Source organism: Melampsora larici-populina (assembly GCF_000204055.1).
Source record: "Melampsora larici-populina 98AG31 unplaced genomic scaffold MELLAscaffold_47, whole genome shotgun sequence".
In the NCBI taxonomy this organism is placed as follows: domain Eukaryota; kingdom Fungi; phylum Basidiomycota; class Pucciniomycetes; order Pucciniales; family Melampsoraceae; genus Melampsora; species Melampsora laricis-populina.
Genome location: NW_006768811.1, coordinates 627,221 through 644,512, shown reverse-complemented (window position 1 = coordinate 644,512; position 17,292 = coordinate 627,221). Strand labels below are relative to the sequence as shown.

At 40.9% G+C, this 17,292-nt stretch overlaps 4 protein-coding genes across 4 annotated transcripts; 3 read left to right on the top strand and 1 right to left on the bottom strand.

Annotated features, from left to right (window-relative positions):
- Positions 1–287: 287 nt before the first annotated feature.
- On the top strand, positions 288–1,600 carry MELLADRAFT_110799 (uncharacterized protein; the record flags this gene model as incomplete). The annotated part of the gene is made up of 5 exons (XM_007415004.1): positions 288–371; positions 461–832; positions 931–1,162; positions 1,245–1,277; positions 1,368–1,600. 5 exons carry the CDS (start codon positions 288–290, stop codon positions 1,598–1,600), a joined length of 954 nt encoding a protein of 317 aa, XP_007415066.1.
- Positions 1,601–2,589: 989 nt separating this feature from the next.
- On the top strand, positions 2,590–5,082 carry MELLADRAFT_50022 (ubiquitin C-terminal hydrolase; the record flags this gene model as incomplete). The annotated part of the gene is made up of 10 exons (XM_007415005.1): positions 2,590–2,688; positions 2,770–2,856; positions 2,928–3,007; positions 3,080–3,184; positions 3,254–3,357; positions 3,420–3,716; positions 3,787–3,990; positions 4,065–4,546; positions 4,624–4,741; positions 4,818–5,082. The coding sequence occupies 10 exons, from the start codon at positions 2,664–2,666 to the stop codon at positions 4,930–4,932; spliced, it is 1,617 nt and encodes a 538-aa protein (XP_007415067.1).
- A 554-nt stretch (positions 5,083–5,636) lies between these two features.
- On the bottom strand, positions 5,637–6,400 carry MELLADRAFT_123421 (uncharacterized protein; the record flags this gene model as incomplete). Its single annotated transcript, XM_007414968.1, has 5 exons — positions 5,637–5,668; positions 5,729–5,797; positions 5,878–6,003; positions 6,093–6,164; positions 6,265–6,400. The coding sequence occupies 5 exons, from the start codon at positions 6,398–6,400 to the stop codon at positions 5,637–5,639; spliced, it is 435 nt and encodes a 144-aa protein (XP_007415030.1).
- A 1,764-nt stretch (positions 6,401–8,164) lies between these two features.
- Positions 8,165–8,323, top strand: MELLADRAFT_39014 (uncharacterized protein; the record flags this gene model as incomplete). Its single annotated transcript, XM_007415006.1, has 1 exon — positions 8,165–8,323. A coding segment is annotated over one exon (159 nt), but the record flags the coding sequence as incomplete, so codon positions are not given.
- Positions 8,324–17,292: the final 8,969 nt, after the last annotated feature.

Genomic DNA, 17,292 nt, shown 5'->3' with positions numbered 1-17,292 from the left:
AATGATCTTTAACATTGTGATTTAAGTATCATGGTTTGGTAGGACTAGAGGCTCTTCAGCTTACAAGGAGGGCTCATCCTTGACTCAGCTGAAGTTCGATGGCTTTTATGGCTCAAGTTTCATATTTAAATTCTCGGAATCGAAAAAGTAAGGCGATGACGTAATCTCTTGCAAGCAAAATACCGAGAAGGAAGTTGAGTTTTTGTGTATTGACTCTCGATCAGCTCAAATCACACCGCTTGGCCTAAAAGTTCAACTCATAGCTCATCAAACCGGTTTAACGAAACATGGCAGCAGAAGAGACTACCGTGGATGTGAATACAAAGCTTTCGGATTTGACCGATCGACAAATCTTGGAATTGACACAAGGAGTTAGTCCATCTAAGTTTAACTCATCTAACGATGACCCCAAGAAACAAGATATCCAAAAACCTAACCGATCACTTTTTTTTGTATATAGATCAAAGATCAAGAATCAAAATCAAAACCATTAGTTTCAAAGCTCGAATCACTCGAGATCTTACAGAACGAATATGAACAATCCACACCCAACGATTCTTCTATCATGAATTATGTTAAAAAGATACGTTGGTTGAAAAATGAAAGATGGACATCTTTTCGTAGATTAAGAGGTGATGGGAATTGTTTTTATAGAGCTTTTGGTTATGGATTGTGTGAAAGACTTTTGGTTTCTGAAGGTGATTCGGTTTTGGGTGCGGTTTTGAGGAGTGAAAGTGATTCGGTTGGAAGTGAAGTTAATCAGAATCGTGCTAAAGATATGGTATCAAGATTTGAAGGTTTACTTCCATTGCTAGATCAAGCTGGTTATGAAGTAAGTCATTAGCTCATACATCTCTCTACACTGCAACTTTTTGATCTTGTGGAGAAGTGGTTAAGAGTAATTGATGATTCAATTTCATTCGAGTTTAGAAGATTATTTATGAAGATTTTTGGGAACCATTTCAAAGCATTTTAACATCAATCTCAGAAGGAAAAATCAACAAAATCGAACAACTTTTAACCGCATTTAATGATCAAGAAACCTGTGCTAATATTATCATCTTCTTGAGACTTTTAACTTCTGCTTATCTTAAAGCTCATGAGGATGATTTTGCACCATTTCTACTTAGTTTTGAAGAAGATTATGAAAGGTTTCCAGCTGGTGAGTTCGTATGGATGATGGCCAATCGAATGAATGATTTTTTTTCGAATTGAGCTGATTGATTGTATTTTGGTTTTCATAGGTGCACCAAGTCTGATTGAATTCTGTCAATTTTGTCAGTCTTCTCTCATTTTTTCAAATCGAACATAAACCATCTTTTCTGTACACTTATCATTTTCACATGGTGATCTTTTTCTGTTCACAGATGTTGAAGCTGTAGATAAAGATGCAGATCATCTTTCGATCACAGCTCTTACAAGATGTTTAAAAGTAGATTTATCAATTGCTTATCTAGATCTCTCAGCCAGTCATTTTGGTCATGTGAATGATACGAGTTCAAATGATTTGAAACTTCTTCCAGTTGATTTTCATCGGTTTGAAACTCAAGGTGTTGAAGTAAAAGATTCATGGACTGATGTTGCCTTACTATATCGGTAGGTATCTTACATTTTTGACAGATTCAAATCCCTTGGGTTTACTAATTATGGCTCTGATTTCGTTCATAGACCAGGTCATTATGATTTGATTTATCAAGAGTCATGATTGATCACATCAGGTAAATCACCAACATTGACTTAATCACTTGTATTTTATGTTTAACCTATCTGTGAAGAAAAACGGTATAGATTTGATGCACCGAATTTTGTAAAACCAAGAGCTAGGCTTCTGACATTGTTTGTGCTAAATTCAATGGCTCAAAAAAATCTTGAAAGGATTCATAATTCTGAAAATCTGGATTGGACAAGAGCTCGAGTCTTACAATCCTAAAGAAATATATGCAGCTGGCTATAGCTTATCTGGATTGAACTGGTGATTGTTCAACTTGTTGACAATGACACTGAGGACATTGAGGGTGCATTCACTTAATTTCTGGTGAGAAATTGCATTCTGCAAAATTTAAAGTGTCTATTTGGTGGTGCGTGATTCATTTCTGCATTAAAGAATGTACGGGTTGTGATTTCTGGTCAGAAATTCTTCAAGTGAACACACCCTTAATAAATCTTCCGACCCAATTATCTGATGATATATCTAGGCTTATTCTATGGTGGTTAATCTACTCAAATCCAGATGAAAAAGTGCCAAAGTTTTCTCTCAACACCTTTGTTTGGTGGCCTTGGCTTATTTACCTGGACACTTTGAGACCTGTTTGTATCCCGCAATTGTTCGTTTTGTCAATTTTACTGGTATTTGTGTTTACATGGTCATTGGAAGCTCAAATTGGAACAAGCCTTGTGTGGATTTTGTCTAGAGGCACGGATTAGTTCCAATTTGACAGAGACATCTTCGAGAGGTCATAGCTTGCGAAGTAGGGATTTCTGTTGATCGATTTGCCGGTACCGCCGTAAAAGATTGATACGGGGCCGGATGTCCGGCTATTAGAATATCGTGACAAGCTCGCGCGGGAGATATGTTTATAAAGAGATCGAGGTTTAGTACGTCACCACCATCATTTTGAGGAAATTGAAAAAGAAGCTTTCTATCATTCAACACTTCCACCATCATGGCATTTTCAGTATCAATCAAACGTAAGAATCAAAAGAAAGCAATTCATTAACTTATTGGAACATGAATTTGAACTAATCTTGATCTGTTTTTTTTCGTTTAAGATGCTGGTAAGAAATATGACCTTGACTTGGATATCAATCAACCACCTTCAGCGTTCAAACAATCGGTTTATCGGCTTACCGGAGTAGGTGAGATTGCCGATCATCTTTAACTCCATATTTATTCTATCTGAACTATTTATCCTTTTCATCTTTCATAGAACCTTCAAAGCAGAAAATCTTGGTCAAGGGCGGACAACTAAAAGATGACTCAGATTGGTCGAAGTTGGGTGTCAAGCCCGTAAGTCTTGATTAGTTTTTGATTACATTGGAAAATGTGCTGGGTATTTGATCATATTTCAATTTCTGTTAGGGTCATCAATTTATGGTCATTGGTACTGCGGGCGAATTGCCTAAGGCGCCTTCTCAACCTATTGTGTTCATGGAAGATATGACCGACACTCAGTTAGCTGAAGTGGTACGTTTTGATTTGTTTTGGATCAATAGGCGTGGTTATCTCATACTTACTAAGCTCTTCTTCTTATAGATCACTTTCCCAGCTGGACTGGAGAATATGGGTAATACTTGTTACCTCAACTCCACTGTGCAGGTGTTGAGAGCTATCCCTGAGCTTCAGGCTAATTTGAACGAGTTTGTCATGTTCAAGCTTTATCTTTTGCTTATTATCAAGGACTGATCATGATTTCGCATAGATTCAAGGGATCATCATCTGATGCTTTACGAAAGGATTCTGCATTGACCTCTTCGTTACGTGATACGTACAAGGATCTATGTAAAACCACCGATAGTTATTCACCCTTTGATCTCATTAGAACCTTGAGATCCTTTGCACCACAATTTGCTCAACAAACTCAGGGCCATTTTGCTCAACAGGATGCTGAAGAGTGTTGGGGTCAAATCATCGGTGCTGTTCGAAGTACTTTGGATACTAGCGATGGGATTGATGGCAAGTTTGTTGATCGGTTCATGGCCGGTGAGATGACAACTGAGTAAGTCATCATCCATATCATTTGATGAACTGAAAGATGAGTGTACTAATGAGGCTTTTTGGTATTCAAGGACCAAATGCATTGAAGCACCTGATGAACCTCCGACTATCCAAAAGGAGAAATGGCTCGAGCTGAAATGTAACATTAGTATCTCTACCAACTACTTGATCACCGGAATCCAAGATGGACTTCAACAACCTTTACAAAAAGACAGTCCTAGTTTAGGTCGATCAGCGCAGTATATGCAAAGCTCCAAAATCTCTCGCTTACCATCGTACGTCCTTTAATTTCGGTCGATTTGTTGTTTTTCTGCCAATCTGATAATTTGTGGTGAATGATTTTATTTAGCTACTTGACTGTTCATATGGTACGATTCTTTTGGAGAAGAGATATTGCGAAAAAGACGAAGATCATGCGAAAAGTGAAGTTTCCCTTCAACTTGGATCTCACGGATTTATTAACCGACGATTTAAAAGCCAAGGTTGGACCGGTAGCTAGTAAAATCAAGGATGTGGAAAAAGATCGAAGAGAGCGTATCAAGACTAAGAAGAAGAGGAAGATTGCAAAGGAAGAAGCTGCTAAAGAGACACAGTCGGCTAGTCTTGAATCGACTACTGCGCCAGCGACTGGCGAGGCTAGTGCTTCAAGTAAAGCTGCGCAATCATCTGAAATGGATGTGGACGAAGATGAGGGAACACTTAGAGAGACAGAGCGCGCGCTTTTGCACAGCTTGGTTGATCCTGATTTGATCAAAGACGTTGGATCAAATGTGACAGGTCAATATGAACTCTGTGGAATCGTGACTCATAAAGGAATTTCCGCCGATGGAGGTTTGTTTTTTTGTTTTCAAATATTTTTCTTATCGGACATGATGTTAATGGATGATATATATATATATTTCTATCAGGACACTATTTGGCTTGGGTCAGATGTGATAGTGCTAAAGCGAATCCGAACCTAAACCAAGCTTCATCGAGCCAGGCCTCACCTGAGGAGTTTGAAGACCCCGATCAACAAGAGTGGTAGTAAGTAAAATTTTCATTCGTCATGCTACCATTACAGCCAACCAATCGAAGTTAATATGGTTGAATTTTCGAATAGTAAATTTGATGATGATAAGGTATCGGTTGTTAAACGTGATAAGATCACCACATTGGACGGAGGAGGTGAAGATTCTACAGCTTACTTGTTATTATATCGATCTGTTGCCTTTTGAAGGGGAAAAAATAGAGACGGTGAATGAGAAAAGAACGTTGAAAAGCATTGTTGATTTTTAAAACTTTGTAATCAGTCAGTCAATGTTTGAGTGATCTTATAGAATTGTCATTAATGTAAAGATGATGATACGGCAGAATTGGGTTTTATTAAAATACTTTAACGGTAGGCTGCCAGTTGTTGCAAAGAGGGCAGGCCGCCTCCCGTTAGCCTGGCAGGACCGCCTGTAGGCGGGCAAAACACATCCATGATGTAGGTGACGCTCTTACATGAAGTGTAACAGGATGGAACTGCTATCGACTTCAGTTCCCGTTGCCGGCGAGAAAGTCTGAAAGTTGATCTGATTGAATTTGGGTCTCGATACACTTGGTTTTTACACCTGATCCTCAGATGCTGAGAGAGCTGAGCACCTGCAGAATGTGGTCTACACGCACATTAGTCGGTTCTGGCGGCCCAAAGGACTTAAAACTTAAAACCAGCATCAGAACCTGATACTAACAGCTCTTTGAATTCGGGTCACAAACAACACGAATGAGCTGTCAACAACAGACACAGAAAGGTGTGCAAAGCGAGTAGTTTGAGTGGAGTCAACCCTCCAGCATTCAGGTAAGACACCACATCAATCGCGTGAGTCGTGAAGGGTTTGCTTTTGCGCTACTTTTAAGTTACTGAGAGATTCCCAAAAGTTTTGTTTGTCTCAAGAATCTACCAGTTTCCGGCACGGCAATGCTCGCACGCTGAAAGTAGAGATAGTCTTCAGTAAATTCAATCTTGATTGAGGAAAAAATACCACTGACTCAAGGAATTCACAGTATCAGGAGCATAGTCTGGGCAAACATATTGCACACCTCCGGCGGTGGTACAATCTAAAGTTCACCGATTCAAATGAGGAAGAGAAATCAGGCATCTTATCAGGGTTGTATGATTCGAGGCTATGGAAACTGACCATAACCCTTGCTCTTTCCATCGGAGTCACTTCCCCTATAATTATATGACGAGCATTGTTGATTCGATAGCTGCTTGTTTGGAGAGTTGGCGAGTTGGCAGCGATTGAAAGGAACCCATTGATTTTCTAACATGAATAATATAAAAAGATGCCCGATTATAGTCAGATTTATAATGTGATATATCAAGTGTTATCAGGATCGGGTTGTAAGATACTTTTAATATCATCCCAGCAATTTTCGATTCTGCAGTTGTAATGTCTTTCTCCATCGTGTATAAGCCTGCATGCTTTTGATGTGAGGAAGTATAAATCAACTTCGCATTAGCAGTGATCGTCACTTGTTCTGGAGTCGTAAGAATTGGGACGAAAATTGAAACACATACATACCTCTATTGTAATGACCGCCCGTGTAAGATGAAAACCCTCCGTTACAGGTGACTGTATAGAGGGGCTTCTTGGCATTCAGGCCATGACTCTCAAAGGAGTAGAGGAGGAAGGCAATCTTGAGGAAGATACGGAGCATGATGAGTACAGCAAAAGGCGAAGAAGCACGTTGAGTAGGATGATTTAACTTGTGAGAGTGAAAATCGAGTGAAAAATTGCCCATTCAAAGCCGGTCAAGGAGAGAGAAATATGTACTCGCTGGGTCAGAGCGGCTCAACGTCTCGCCGCCGCCACACGAGTCCATTTCTCACTATGACTTGTATTGGCTCATTTATTCCAGGAGATGGTTGCGTACGTACGCAACATCACAGTTTTTATTCGATTTGTTGCAGGTAATGTGGTGGGTAATGTTTATAAGCTTATACAGCTATTCAAGGTATTCGTGTCATGTCTACAATTTTTTGAGTGTTTTCCCCCCCTTCCACTCAATTCAGCTATGGATTATCTGGGAAGGGGTTTTCTTTGTGCGCAAGAAGCAGTTCATAATAATATTTGAATTGCTTTCTTAAGTCTACCGGTTTGCCCTACACCACAAAGACACATTTGATCAGAAGGATGTCCGAGCCGTCCAAAACCTGATGCTTGACTCCGCGTCCTCAATCGGGGTGTCCGTTGGGCGTCCTGGAGCGCTGACATCTGTTGCGCACTCTCAGGATGTTGTGAGGACTCTATGATCTTGGTCAATTGATAAGAGCCCCAGCTCTCAGCCGGACGTGGACATTCCCGTTGAGGCTGTCTTCAGAGTGAAGCCTAGATGTCCTCACGAGTCACAATACCTGAGATCCGGATATCTCGCAGGTGCTGCCTGGTGTGCAGCAGGTTGTCCGTGAAATTTGCATCCTCAACAGTCCCCCTTCTCTAATCCTTTTGAGGACATTTCCAAATGATGATGTTTGGGAGGTCCGTGTGCCACTTGAAGGAAACTTCTAGAAAAAAAGACACAACCAGCGGAAGAAATCGGAGGGAGGAAGCTTCAAAATTCACAAGTCCACTTCACTTTCCCCATCTCACAAAGTCCCAACCGATGTGTACTTCAATCAAATCTCATCATCACCACTAAGGCTTGGACGCGGCCTGACTCGGCCTTCAAAAAATGGGCCATTTCGGGCCCCTATTTTGCTTGGGCTAGCCCGGCCCGGCCCGGCAATACAAAAAAATCGCCTGTGTGGCTCAGCATCGGGCAAAATCCTGATTTTGGAGGATCATATCGGCCATGATAGCCTTCAAAACTCCCTTTTCTGCCATAATCAGTACTCCCCCCATCCTTCTGAGCATCTCAAGACCACTTTCCATCCCCATAATCCCTTGGTTGTGCCCTTTTGGCTGGCCCGTGAGCACACTACTCTGGGGCCCGAGAGCATTTTTAATGGGCCGTCAAAGCTCGAGCCCGGGCCCGGACCAGGACCGTTCCGGGTGTCCTGAGGCCGGGTCCATGCCTTAATCACCACCCATTGCTCGCCCTGTTCCTCTCCCCTCTCATCATCTCACTCTATTTCTCTCCATCCACTCGACTCTAAGATTTATCTGACTACCACCGACTACAATGCTGTCCCCCTTTAGCAAACACACATCAATCTACCGGTGATAAAGTCGAGTCTTTTATTCGCCAACTTCCGTAAGCATTTTTTCCTTATCGTCTTTGCAGCCTAAGCTTATCCTCATATGACCGATTTGATCTCAATGTCTTGTTTGTGAGATTGCTCAAGAATTCAAGACAGATCTTTGATTCCTATATTCTGCCATTGGTGCTCTTTGAGAGTTGTCTGAAGCTTATCTTATCTCATTTGTTCACCTTTCTCTCTCATTTGTCACTGTGCTGATATCGATTCGATTTTGAAACTTTAGCCTCTTTGAGGACATCAACTTGGCTGTCATTCACACCAGATGTGTAACCATTCAACCCAAAGACATCCAACTCGCTCATTGCCTTTGTAAGTTGCTCTCAACCGTCTATCAGTGTTTTATGATGGCTTCTAATTCATTCGATGATTCAACCATGTAGTGTCTTGTCATGCTTCATCCTGTCTTGAATGAGACCACTGCTTTGCGTTCATGATATCATTGTCACTAATTTTATACCTCTCAACTTCAATACCAAGTCTCCATTGTTGTATCCTTTAACAGCATTGAAATGCAATATAATTTTCTCTCACAAAATTCTTTGAAGCTATCCCCTTGGTCTGAAGGTGTGTGAGAGTGAGAAGCCCATCCTTTGACAGCCTAGACCAGAGATATCGTGTTTACAATGTGGTGCTACAATCGGTCCTTGAGTTGAGTACAAGATATCCTCATGATGACTGCAGAGTCCCCCAACATTTCACTCCAATGCGGAGCTGTCAGTGCAGCACATACAGGCGCCATGAGGACCCCATATTTAGAATCAATAGAAAGACTTTTGGAAGCCTGTGGGATGTCCCAAATTTTGGTTCTGATCCGGGCTCCTTGGATCAGTTTTGTCAGGACGTCCCTCCCCCTGCAATGATAACCGGTTGTCCCTAGGACATGCGCATGTCCTTGTGGTGTAGACAAACCTAACTTATGCTTGTTAGGGGGTTTGTTAGGTTTCTTGGGGGTGCCCCCCGTCCGTAAGGTACCGGGGGGGTAGGACAACCGGGCCTTGTAGATGGGGTGCTCTTCCCCTCGACTCAGGACATAGTCCTGAGCCTGAGAACCCCCATCCACTATGGGCCGGGTTGTTTACATCCCCCAGGAGCAGGTAGGGAGTGAGTTATGCGGCTACCACACGGTTCTATGACTTACGATCCTCATTGTCATCAAGTATCATTACTATGTCATTAGTTGCTGTAGGAGGTGGTGTGTTTTGAGTAAGTCTAAATCACTATATTCTCTGATGTAAAGCTGATAGGCCTTTGATTTCCACCTGCCTATAGCCACAATGTCACTCAGATTGCAGCCAAGGTTCCAACGTAGCAATGCTCCCACAACCCTGAAGGAATGGCCGGTGAGCTTAATTTCTGCAGATGATTTCCATACGTTTGAGAAGATTGTTTGACACCTCGACTTTGTCCAGATCTTTCTGCTTGACTTCACCACGTATGAGAAGAGTGTGTTGTTCTCTGTGCTTTGATTGCACGAGATGAGACATTGAACCATGCTTACTAGGTCGAGTAAGGATTGCTGTTTCCGGAGGTGTATCTCCTGAATTTCCCTGAGCGCCACTATCTTTGCAGCTTGAATGCAAATCATGAGGTACTTGCATTTGGGGTCCCACACAAGGTCCTTGATTTGGACCTGGTCCTTTGCGTTAGGGTGCTTCAACAACTCCCCTAAGCGGGCCATACCCCAAAATGCCACCAAGGCTACCGTGTAAGCCGTTTGATTCTCTAAACTTCCTCCCAACAACTGTTCCAAGAGAGCAAATAAGTGTTTTATGAGTATTGGATTTTTAACCAACTTCTCCTTCCCAATCAGTTTTAACTTCTTTGCCATTGTCAACATAAGCTCAATCCTTGGGGTTGCGTGATGCGGGTACTAGAAATCATGGTAGAGGTGCCAGGCCTTGATTCTGGACAAGTAAGTTCAAATCGTGCCAGACTTGATTGGTGAGCTTTCAATGTCATGAGGAGAATTGGGTAACTTTGGAACTGCCCATATTATGAATTGACACTACACAAAATGTAATCTTTACCGGACGGTAAAGAAAACTACTGGCATAGAAAAATCCTGAGGCAACAAGAAGAGAGCTGAAAATCTGAAGAAATATGCACCTTGTTCCTAGATGTTGGGGCGTCCTGATGAGTATTTTTTTGTATTTTACACACAGATATTGGTTAATGTACCAACAATAAAGGCTGAAAATCATTAACAACCCACCTGTAACAATACCTGAAATTTGGGTCATGATTATGAAGATAATATTTTGTGGTCTAAAAGCTTCAATAACTTTTGAAATTCTGCTCCAAATAACTTGATTTTTGGTTCATTCAAAAGCTGAACTATTCTCCTTCACATTTCATAAAGGCAGTAAGGTTTTATTTAGTCATGTAACCGCTCTACATATGCTCAAACAGTTCTGAATAAGTAGCTCTGTAGGATCTTTTGAAGACCAGCTACAGATGTGATGTCTCAATCATAAATGTAGAGGAAAGACCCACCTTTTTGATGAACTCAAAATTGAGTGATTTGATTCAGAACTGCAAAAGGTATTGATGTTTGAAGATTTCAAAATCCTGTCTTCAAAATCATGGGCCAAATTTCAGGTATTGTTACAGGTGGGTTTTTGATGATTCTCAGCCTTCATTGTTAGTACATTAACCAATATCTGTGTGTAAAATACAAAAAAATACTCATCAGGACGCCCAACATCTAAGAACAAGGTGCATATTTTTTCAGATTTTAGCTCTCTTCCTGTTGCCTCAGGATTTTTCTATGTCAGTAGTTTTCTTTACCGCCCGGTAAATATTACATTTTGTGTAGTGTGATAGAGTACATCGGGATTGATTGGCAGTATTGTCATGGGCTGGTCTCACGGTTGGGTCGGGAATGAAGGAAGATGCTTAACACCTTATCCTATTGATTAAAGTGATTGTCGGATGAGGGAAAGATACAAACATGGCGCAATACAATAGTTATACGTTGTGGTAATCAATCTATGAGACCAATCAAAAAATCAAAAAAAATCGAATTTTGAATTACATCAATTATATTAAATATAGTTTAATATTTAATCATTTTATCATTTAAACAAACTTAATAAGATAAGTATAAACTATTAACAAACAGATTACAAAAAGAAAGAAAGAAAAAAACATAAGAAAAACTCGAAAATATAGGTATACAGGTTGAGAAATGGTTTTTCAGGTAGTATTATTAGGTTTATGGGTTTAGTAGGGTTATAATACGAAAGAGGAGCATTGTTTTAGTCAGCAACAACTTTAATCTTGGTGGTTGATAAGAGAAAATAGAAGTTATTAAGGAAATGGAAAAAAGTCGAAGTTGGTAAACAAGGGTTTACAGGTAGTTTTACGTATGTAACAGTGGTATTAGTAATGAATAAGGTTGCCAATGGTGTTTTTAGGGATTTTCACGGTTGGAGATTACTGTTTAATGTTACAGAAGGAAAGAAAGGCTTGGTAAAAGGTGTGAAAAGTGAAGAAAATAGGTGAAAGTAGTCGCAAATGAAGGTTTTCAGCTGATTACATGTGTCAAATGACGTCAGAACATGATGAGTAATAGTTCATTAAACGCAGATTCATCAAATTCATAATTTACAATCTTTAAATCATTAGTAACAGAGGTGTATGGCAAAAGTTATAAGGAATCAAAGGATTTGATTACACATCAACAAGATCACAAATCATTAATAACAAGCAATTACATCATTGAAATGCTGAATCATCATAAGATCAAATCAATATTCATTCTAGAACATTCAAAACACAGCATATACACAGCATATACACAGCATTTGATCATAAGAATAGAGATTAGTCATGTTTTACTGGTCAAATTAGTAATAAATCTTATCAGATGATGAATAGAAGATCACATTACATCATAGTAATGATCATAATGGGTTGATGAGGTACTGATGGCGAAATTTAGGAATGTAGAGAGTGGTTGAATCATTAGATCATAGCTGTTTACCAACATTTTAGTCATCTTTTGGTTTTTTAGATGGTAAAGAGGATTTTTTAAGAGCTGTTTACCACTTTAACAATTTGTATTGATGTGTTTATAAGCTTGTGTCCTTTGTGCGAAATCATGTTTCCTTTCTTCTTGATCTCTTACATAGCATTAATCATTTTTATCATTATAAACTTATTAGAGCAGTACTAGGTCACTCAAATCAGCCCTTCATCAGAAGAGAAATTTGTTTTATGTGCTTTATATGACACTGTCATTCTGGAATAATATCAAAAAGATATTGAGCTTATTTTTCAACATTTTGACTTGACTGGAATAACACTTTAAATGTGTTGAGCTTATTTCTCTGGTGCTTTTTATCAAGATACTTTTCTCTTATTATCAAAGACCTGGTTATATTTCTCTGTTATCAGGAGACTTTAACAACAAAGTCCAGTTTGTTAAAGATTCTCAGAAAGAGCAGTCTCAGACACCTTCTTTAGATCTATTATATCTTCAGATTATCCTCTTTCAAAGCACTGTATAGCCCTTGTTGTGCTATAAATACTACAACATATAGTTCATTTGTGACATGCATCAATCCTTTCACAGCCTGTTACCCTTCAAGGTTTGTAACATTCTCCCCCTTTTAACGCCTGAACTCCCTCTTGCGAGTTCTGCGATCTCCCCCTGGGCAGCGTTAAAAAACCCAGTGGGAAAAAGCTATGCCCTCTCTCACTTTCTCCGTTTCCTTTTCTGTCTTGTGGCTTCTTTTGGAAATCTTTTATTAAAATCAATCAATGATTCGTTGCAATTCTTTAAATTAATCTCTGGTTCCCATGAATTGTGATTTGATTGAAAATCTTTCCATTTGATTAAGTATTCATTCTTCTTGTATTTTGATCTTCTGTCAAGTATTTCCTTTACTTCATATTCGTCTTGTCCCTCTATGGTAATTGGTGGAGGTTCAGGTTGCTTTTGTTGATCAATTAAATCCACTTGATGCTTTCGTAATAATGAGACATGGAATACTGGATGGACGCCCTTCATTGAGCATGGAAGATTCAATTTGTAAGTAGAGTTTGATACTTTTTCTATAATGTGAAAAGGACCTAGCCATCTGTGCTCCAGTTTAGGCGATGGTCTAGTAGTAGATATGTTCTTTCCATTGAGCCAAACCTGATTGCCAATCTGCCACTTTGGTGTTTCTTCTACATGTTGATCAAATTGTGTCTTCATTTTCTCCTGTGTGACTTCTAAACAACTTGTTAGTTCCCTCTGTACGTCTTCAATGAGTTTCAACCTAGCTTCAACAATTGGTATGCATTGTAGACTCTCCCAATTGTCTTGTCTGTACTGAACAAAATGGTGTAAGTATTGCTCAATAGACTTATTGACAATCTCACTCTGTCCATCAGTTCTTGGATGAAAAGCAGTAGAGGGGTGTAGTCTAATTCCTAGCCTTTTATCAAGTTCCCGCGTGATTCGTGAGATGAAGATTGTACCCCTGTCTGACACAATGGTCTTAGGTGTTCCATGTAACTTCCAGACGTGTTTAATCATAAGATTGGCCAATTCGTTTGCTGTCATGGTCTTGTTGCAGGCAATAAAATGTGACATTTTTGTTAACCGGTCAACCACAGTTAGAATGCTATCAAAACCATTGGACTTAGGGAGTTTGGTTATTAGATCATAGCTAATATTGGTCCATGGGCCAGCTGGTATAGGAAGTGGTTCCAGTGTGCCAAATGGTTTCCGCAATGTAGACTTGACTCTTAAGCATGAGTCGCACCCATCAACATATTTATTCACGTAAGCCTTCTGCAAGGGCCAGACAAAGCTTTGTCTAACCAGACTGAGGGTTTTGGCTTGTCCAGGGTGTCCGGCGAGTAAACTGTCGTGTCGGCTTTTTAATATCATAAACTTAATATCATTGTTGTGAGGTACTTCGATACGACCATTGTTGTACAACACTCCATCCTTAACTTCGTAATTTTGCACTGACTTCTTCAATTTTGAGGATATTGGATTGATTTTGGCATTAATTAATTCTTGAATATGTTTGTCTTGCTTGCTTGCATGTTGTATGAGATCAACAATTTTATCATCTGTGATAAATTGCGGGTCTGTTGGCTCGTCGGATAGCGTCTCTGATGGCTCATCTTCGGTGATATCTGATATTCCCAGCACATCAACCTCGAATCAGTGTTTGGCATTGTCAAGATCAATGGTCTTGTCTTCGAAAAATGATTCAAATGCGTCAATTTTGGCCATGAAAGAGTCGTGTACTAGGTTTTCTGGTTTGATCAGTTGTCTGAAAGTTAGTCGATCTTCCTCGTTGGGAGCCAAATCTGGTCTTCTGGATAGTGCATCAGGCTTTGCTGCGTTTCGGCCTGGTTGGAATTTAATTATGAAATCAAAGCATCCTAATGTCTCTGCCAACCTAGCCTGACGTCGAGTAAGTTGTTTAGTCTTCATAAACGTCTCTAGGTTGCGGTGGTCTGTATAGACAATGACCTCCAGTCGGTTAGGATTACCCTTGAGGTAGTGCCGCCATTCTTTGAAAGAAGCTACTATAGCCAGTAGTTCTTTATCAAAGATCTCATGATTTTGTTCCGCCAGAGCTAAAGACCTAGATAGGTAAGCAACCGGGTGTAATTCATTATCTTCATCGCACATCTGAGATAAAATGCACCTAATGCAAAATCCAAACAATCACCTTCTAGTATGAATGGCTTGTACGGGTCCGCAATCTTGAGGATCAGCGCCGAAGTAAATGCAGTCTTGAGTTGCTCGAATGCTTTGTCAAAATTTCCGTCCCATATATAAGGGGTCTTCAGACAAGTCAAGTTATGAAGAGGCCGGGTCGTAGATGAGAAGTGGTCGATGAAACGGCGATAAAAGTTAGAAAAGCCAATAAAACGTTGAAGTTCTGTGACATTCCAAGGGGCAGGCCACTCCTTGACGGCCTTAACCTTGTTAGGGTCCATCTTGATCTTGTTCTTTGAAATGAGAAGGCCTAGATATTCGATTTCGGACTTTGAAAACTCACACTTCTCAGGTTTGAGCCATAGATTGTGTTTGCTAAGTATATCAAGGATACCGTTGACTGCTTCTACATGCTTGACATTTTTCTTTGTGTAAATCATTGTGTCGTTGAGATAAGCAGCAGTATCTTTTCCAATACGTCCTACCATGATATCCTGAATGAAAAATTGGAAATATCCCGGCGCGCCAGTGGGGCCAAAAGGCATGGTGAGTGGGGCAAATTGTCCCTGTTTACAGATGAAAGCTAAGATATCCTCGTAGCCTTCAGCCACTCGAAGATTACCATAGGCATTTCTCATGTCGAGTTTTGTGAACTCTTCCGCGTCCAATAAACTATCCACCAAATCCATTGTAAGAGGAAGGGGATATTTATTTTTAACGGTTATAGCATTCAGTTTGCGATAGTCGAAGCAAGGCCTAAGATTGCCGTCCTTCTTCCTGGTAAACAATACTGGGGCGGCCCACGGTGAGCTTGTGCGACGAATAGTGCCGCTTTACAGCCCTTTATTGATCATCTTTTCCAATGCAGCATCCTCAGCTGGCGAGAGGGGAATAATTTGTGAGGCTTGAGGCTGTGCGCCTTCTATTAAGTCGACCTTAAAGTCATACTTTTGTCTGGGTGGTAATCTTTGGGCGTTTGATTTGCGGAACATGTGCAAATGTCTGTGATAACAAGTCGGTACAAGTTCCTCGACTGTCTTAGTCGGCTCTTTGAGTTTCAAGTCGGCGGCTGGTCGTGCTGAGGTTGACCAAGAGGTCTTTGCCTCATTGATTTCAGGACCGTCACTGTGTAATATAGAAACAAGATGCTGGCCAACTAATTCATCACTAGAAGGACTATGAAGGATAGTGGACTCACATCGCGGGGATGTTAATGTACCCTTGCGGCTACACATCCCCTCGTCACTTGTCCTAGCGTGCCCCATAGGTCTTTCTATTTGATCCACGGGGTTATGTTGCGGAACTGACAAAACTGCCTCAGCAGCCGCGATGGGTCTTTCAATGGTGAGCTCCGGGTTTGATTTCGCTTTGATGGTGATGTGGGGTTGGTGTTCTGTCATCTGTGATTTAGGAGGCAACAAATGCTTGCCAGTTGCTTCTAGAAATAGGGTCTGAGGAGGAGTATCAAACTCACATTGCGGGGATGCTATTGTATTACTAGTAATACACATCCCCTCGTCACATTTCCTAACTTGCCCCTTTGGCATCACGTCGTGATCTTCAGGGGTTTGTGGCGGATAGGACGAAGCCATGTGTCTGGCCGCAATGGAGGTGTTGTTGGTTGGATGGTGAATGTTGTCAACAGGTGCTGGTTGGAGCTGCGATTCAGGGATAAACATATGCTTGCCAGCTGTTTCGGGGCATACACAAGAAAAGACGGGATCATACGCACGTTGCGGGGATGTTAACGTACCATCACTGATACACATCCCCTTGTCATTTTTCCTAGCTTCCCTTACGGGTTCCAAAAGCAGGTTTGGTAAGGGTGGTGGCGGATTGGACAAAGCCTCACCTGAGGCTGCAACGTGAGTACTGTTGATGTGAACTGTTCCGGTTTTCCAATTGATAAGATGATAATTATCCTTGATCCACGGAATTCCTAATATGCCATCGTAAGAATTCTTGATCTTTGTTATGATGAAGGTGGTGGTGGTGATTTCGTTCTTGATGTATAATTCAGTTTCATAGGATGACTGGCTTTTTGAACCATCAAAGCCAGTTACCACTCGAGATGATTTGGTTGCATACTGAAGGAGACCTACAGCAGCAGCGGTTGACTCACTCAAGACGTTGTGCCTAGCACCGGAGTCAATAAGAAATAAAGCATGAAAAGAGGTAGTTGGTGTGGCGCGGGGAATTTGGGACAAAGTAAGGGACGTGTGTAAAAATAACCTAGGATCATTTGTATTGCATGAATTAATTTTATTAGCGCCCAATTGTATAACATCCAAATCCCCATCCAGGCTCAGGATAGGCACACCCTTCATTCCTGAGCTGCACCATTTTTTGACTGATCAGCTTGACTACCACCCTCTTGTCTATCATCCTGATTTAAACCTCCACCGCTCATTGCCGCTATCTTTGATTCTAATTCAGCTATCTTATTTCTAAAACCTCCTCTCTTACGGCCATTAGTACCACCTCTCTTAGCCGGACAATCTAACACTCGATGACCTTGACCTGCACAATGAAAACAGGACCCAGTGCGTAATTGATTCGCCCGCTCCTCTTCAGATAATCAAACAAAGTTGGACGATATATCCATGGCGTTAGGGTCTGGGGCTGGGATATGAAAGGTCGTCGCGGTACTAGTGGCTCCGTGCATCTTGCTGTCTA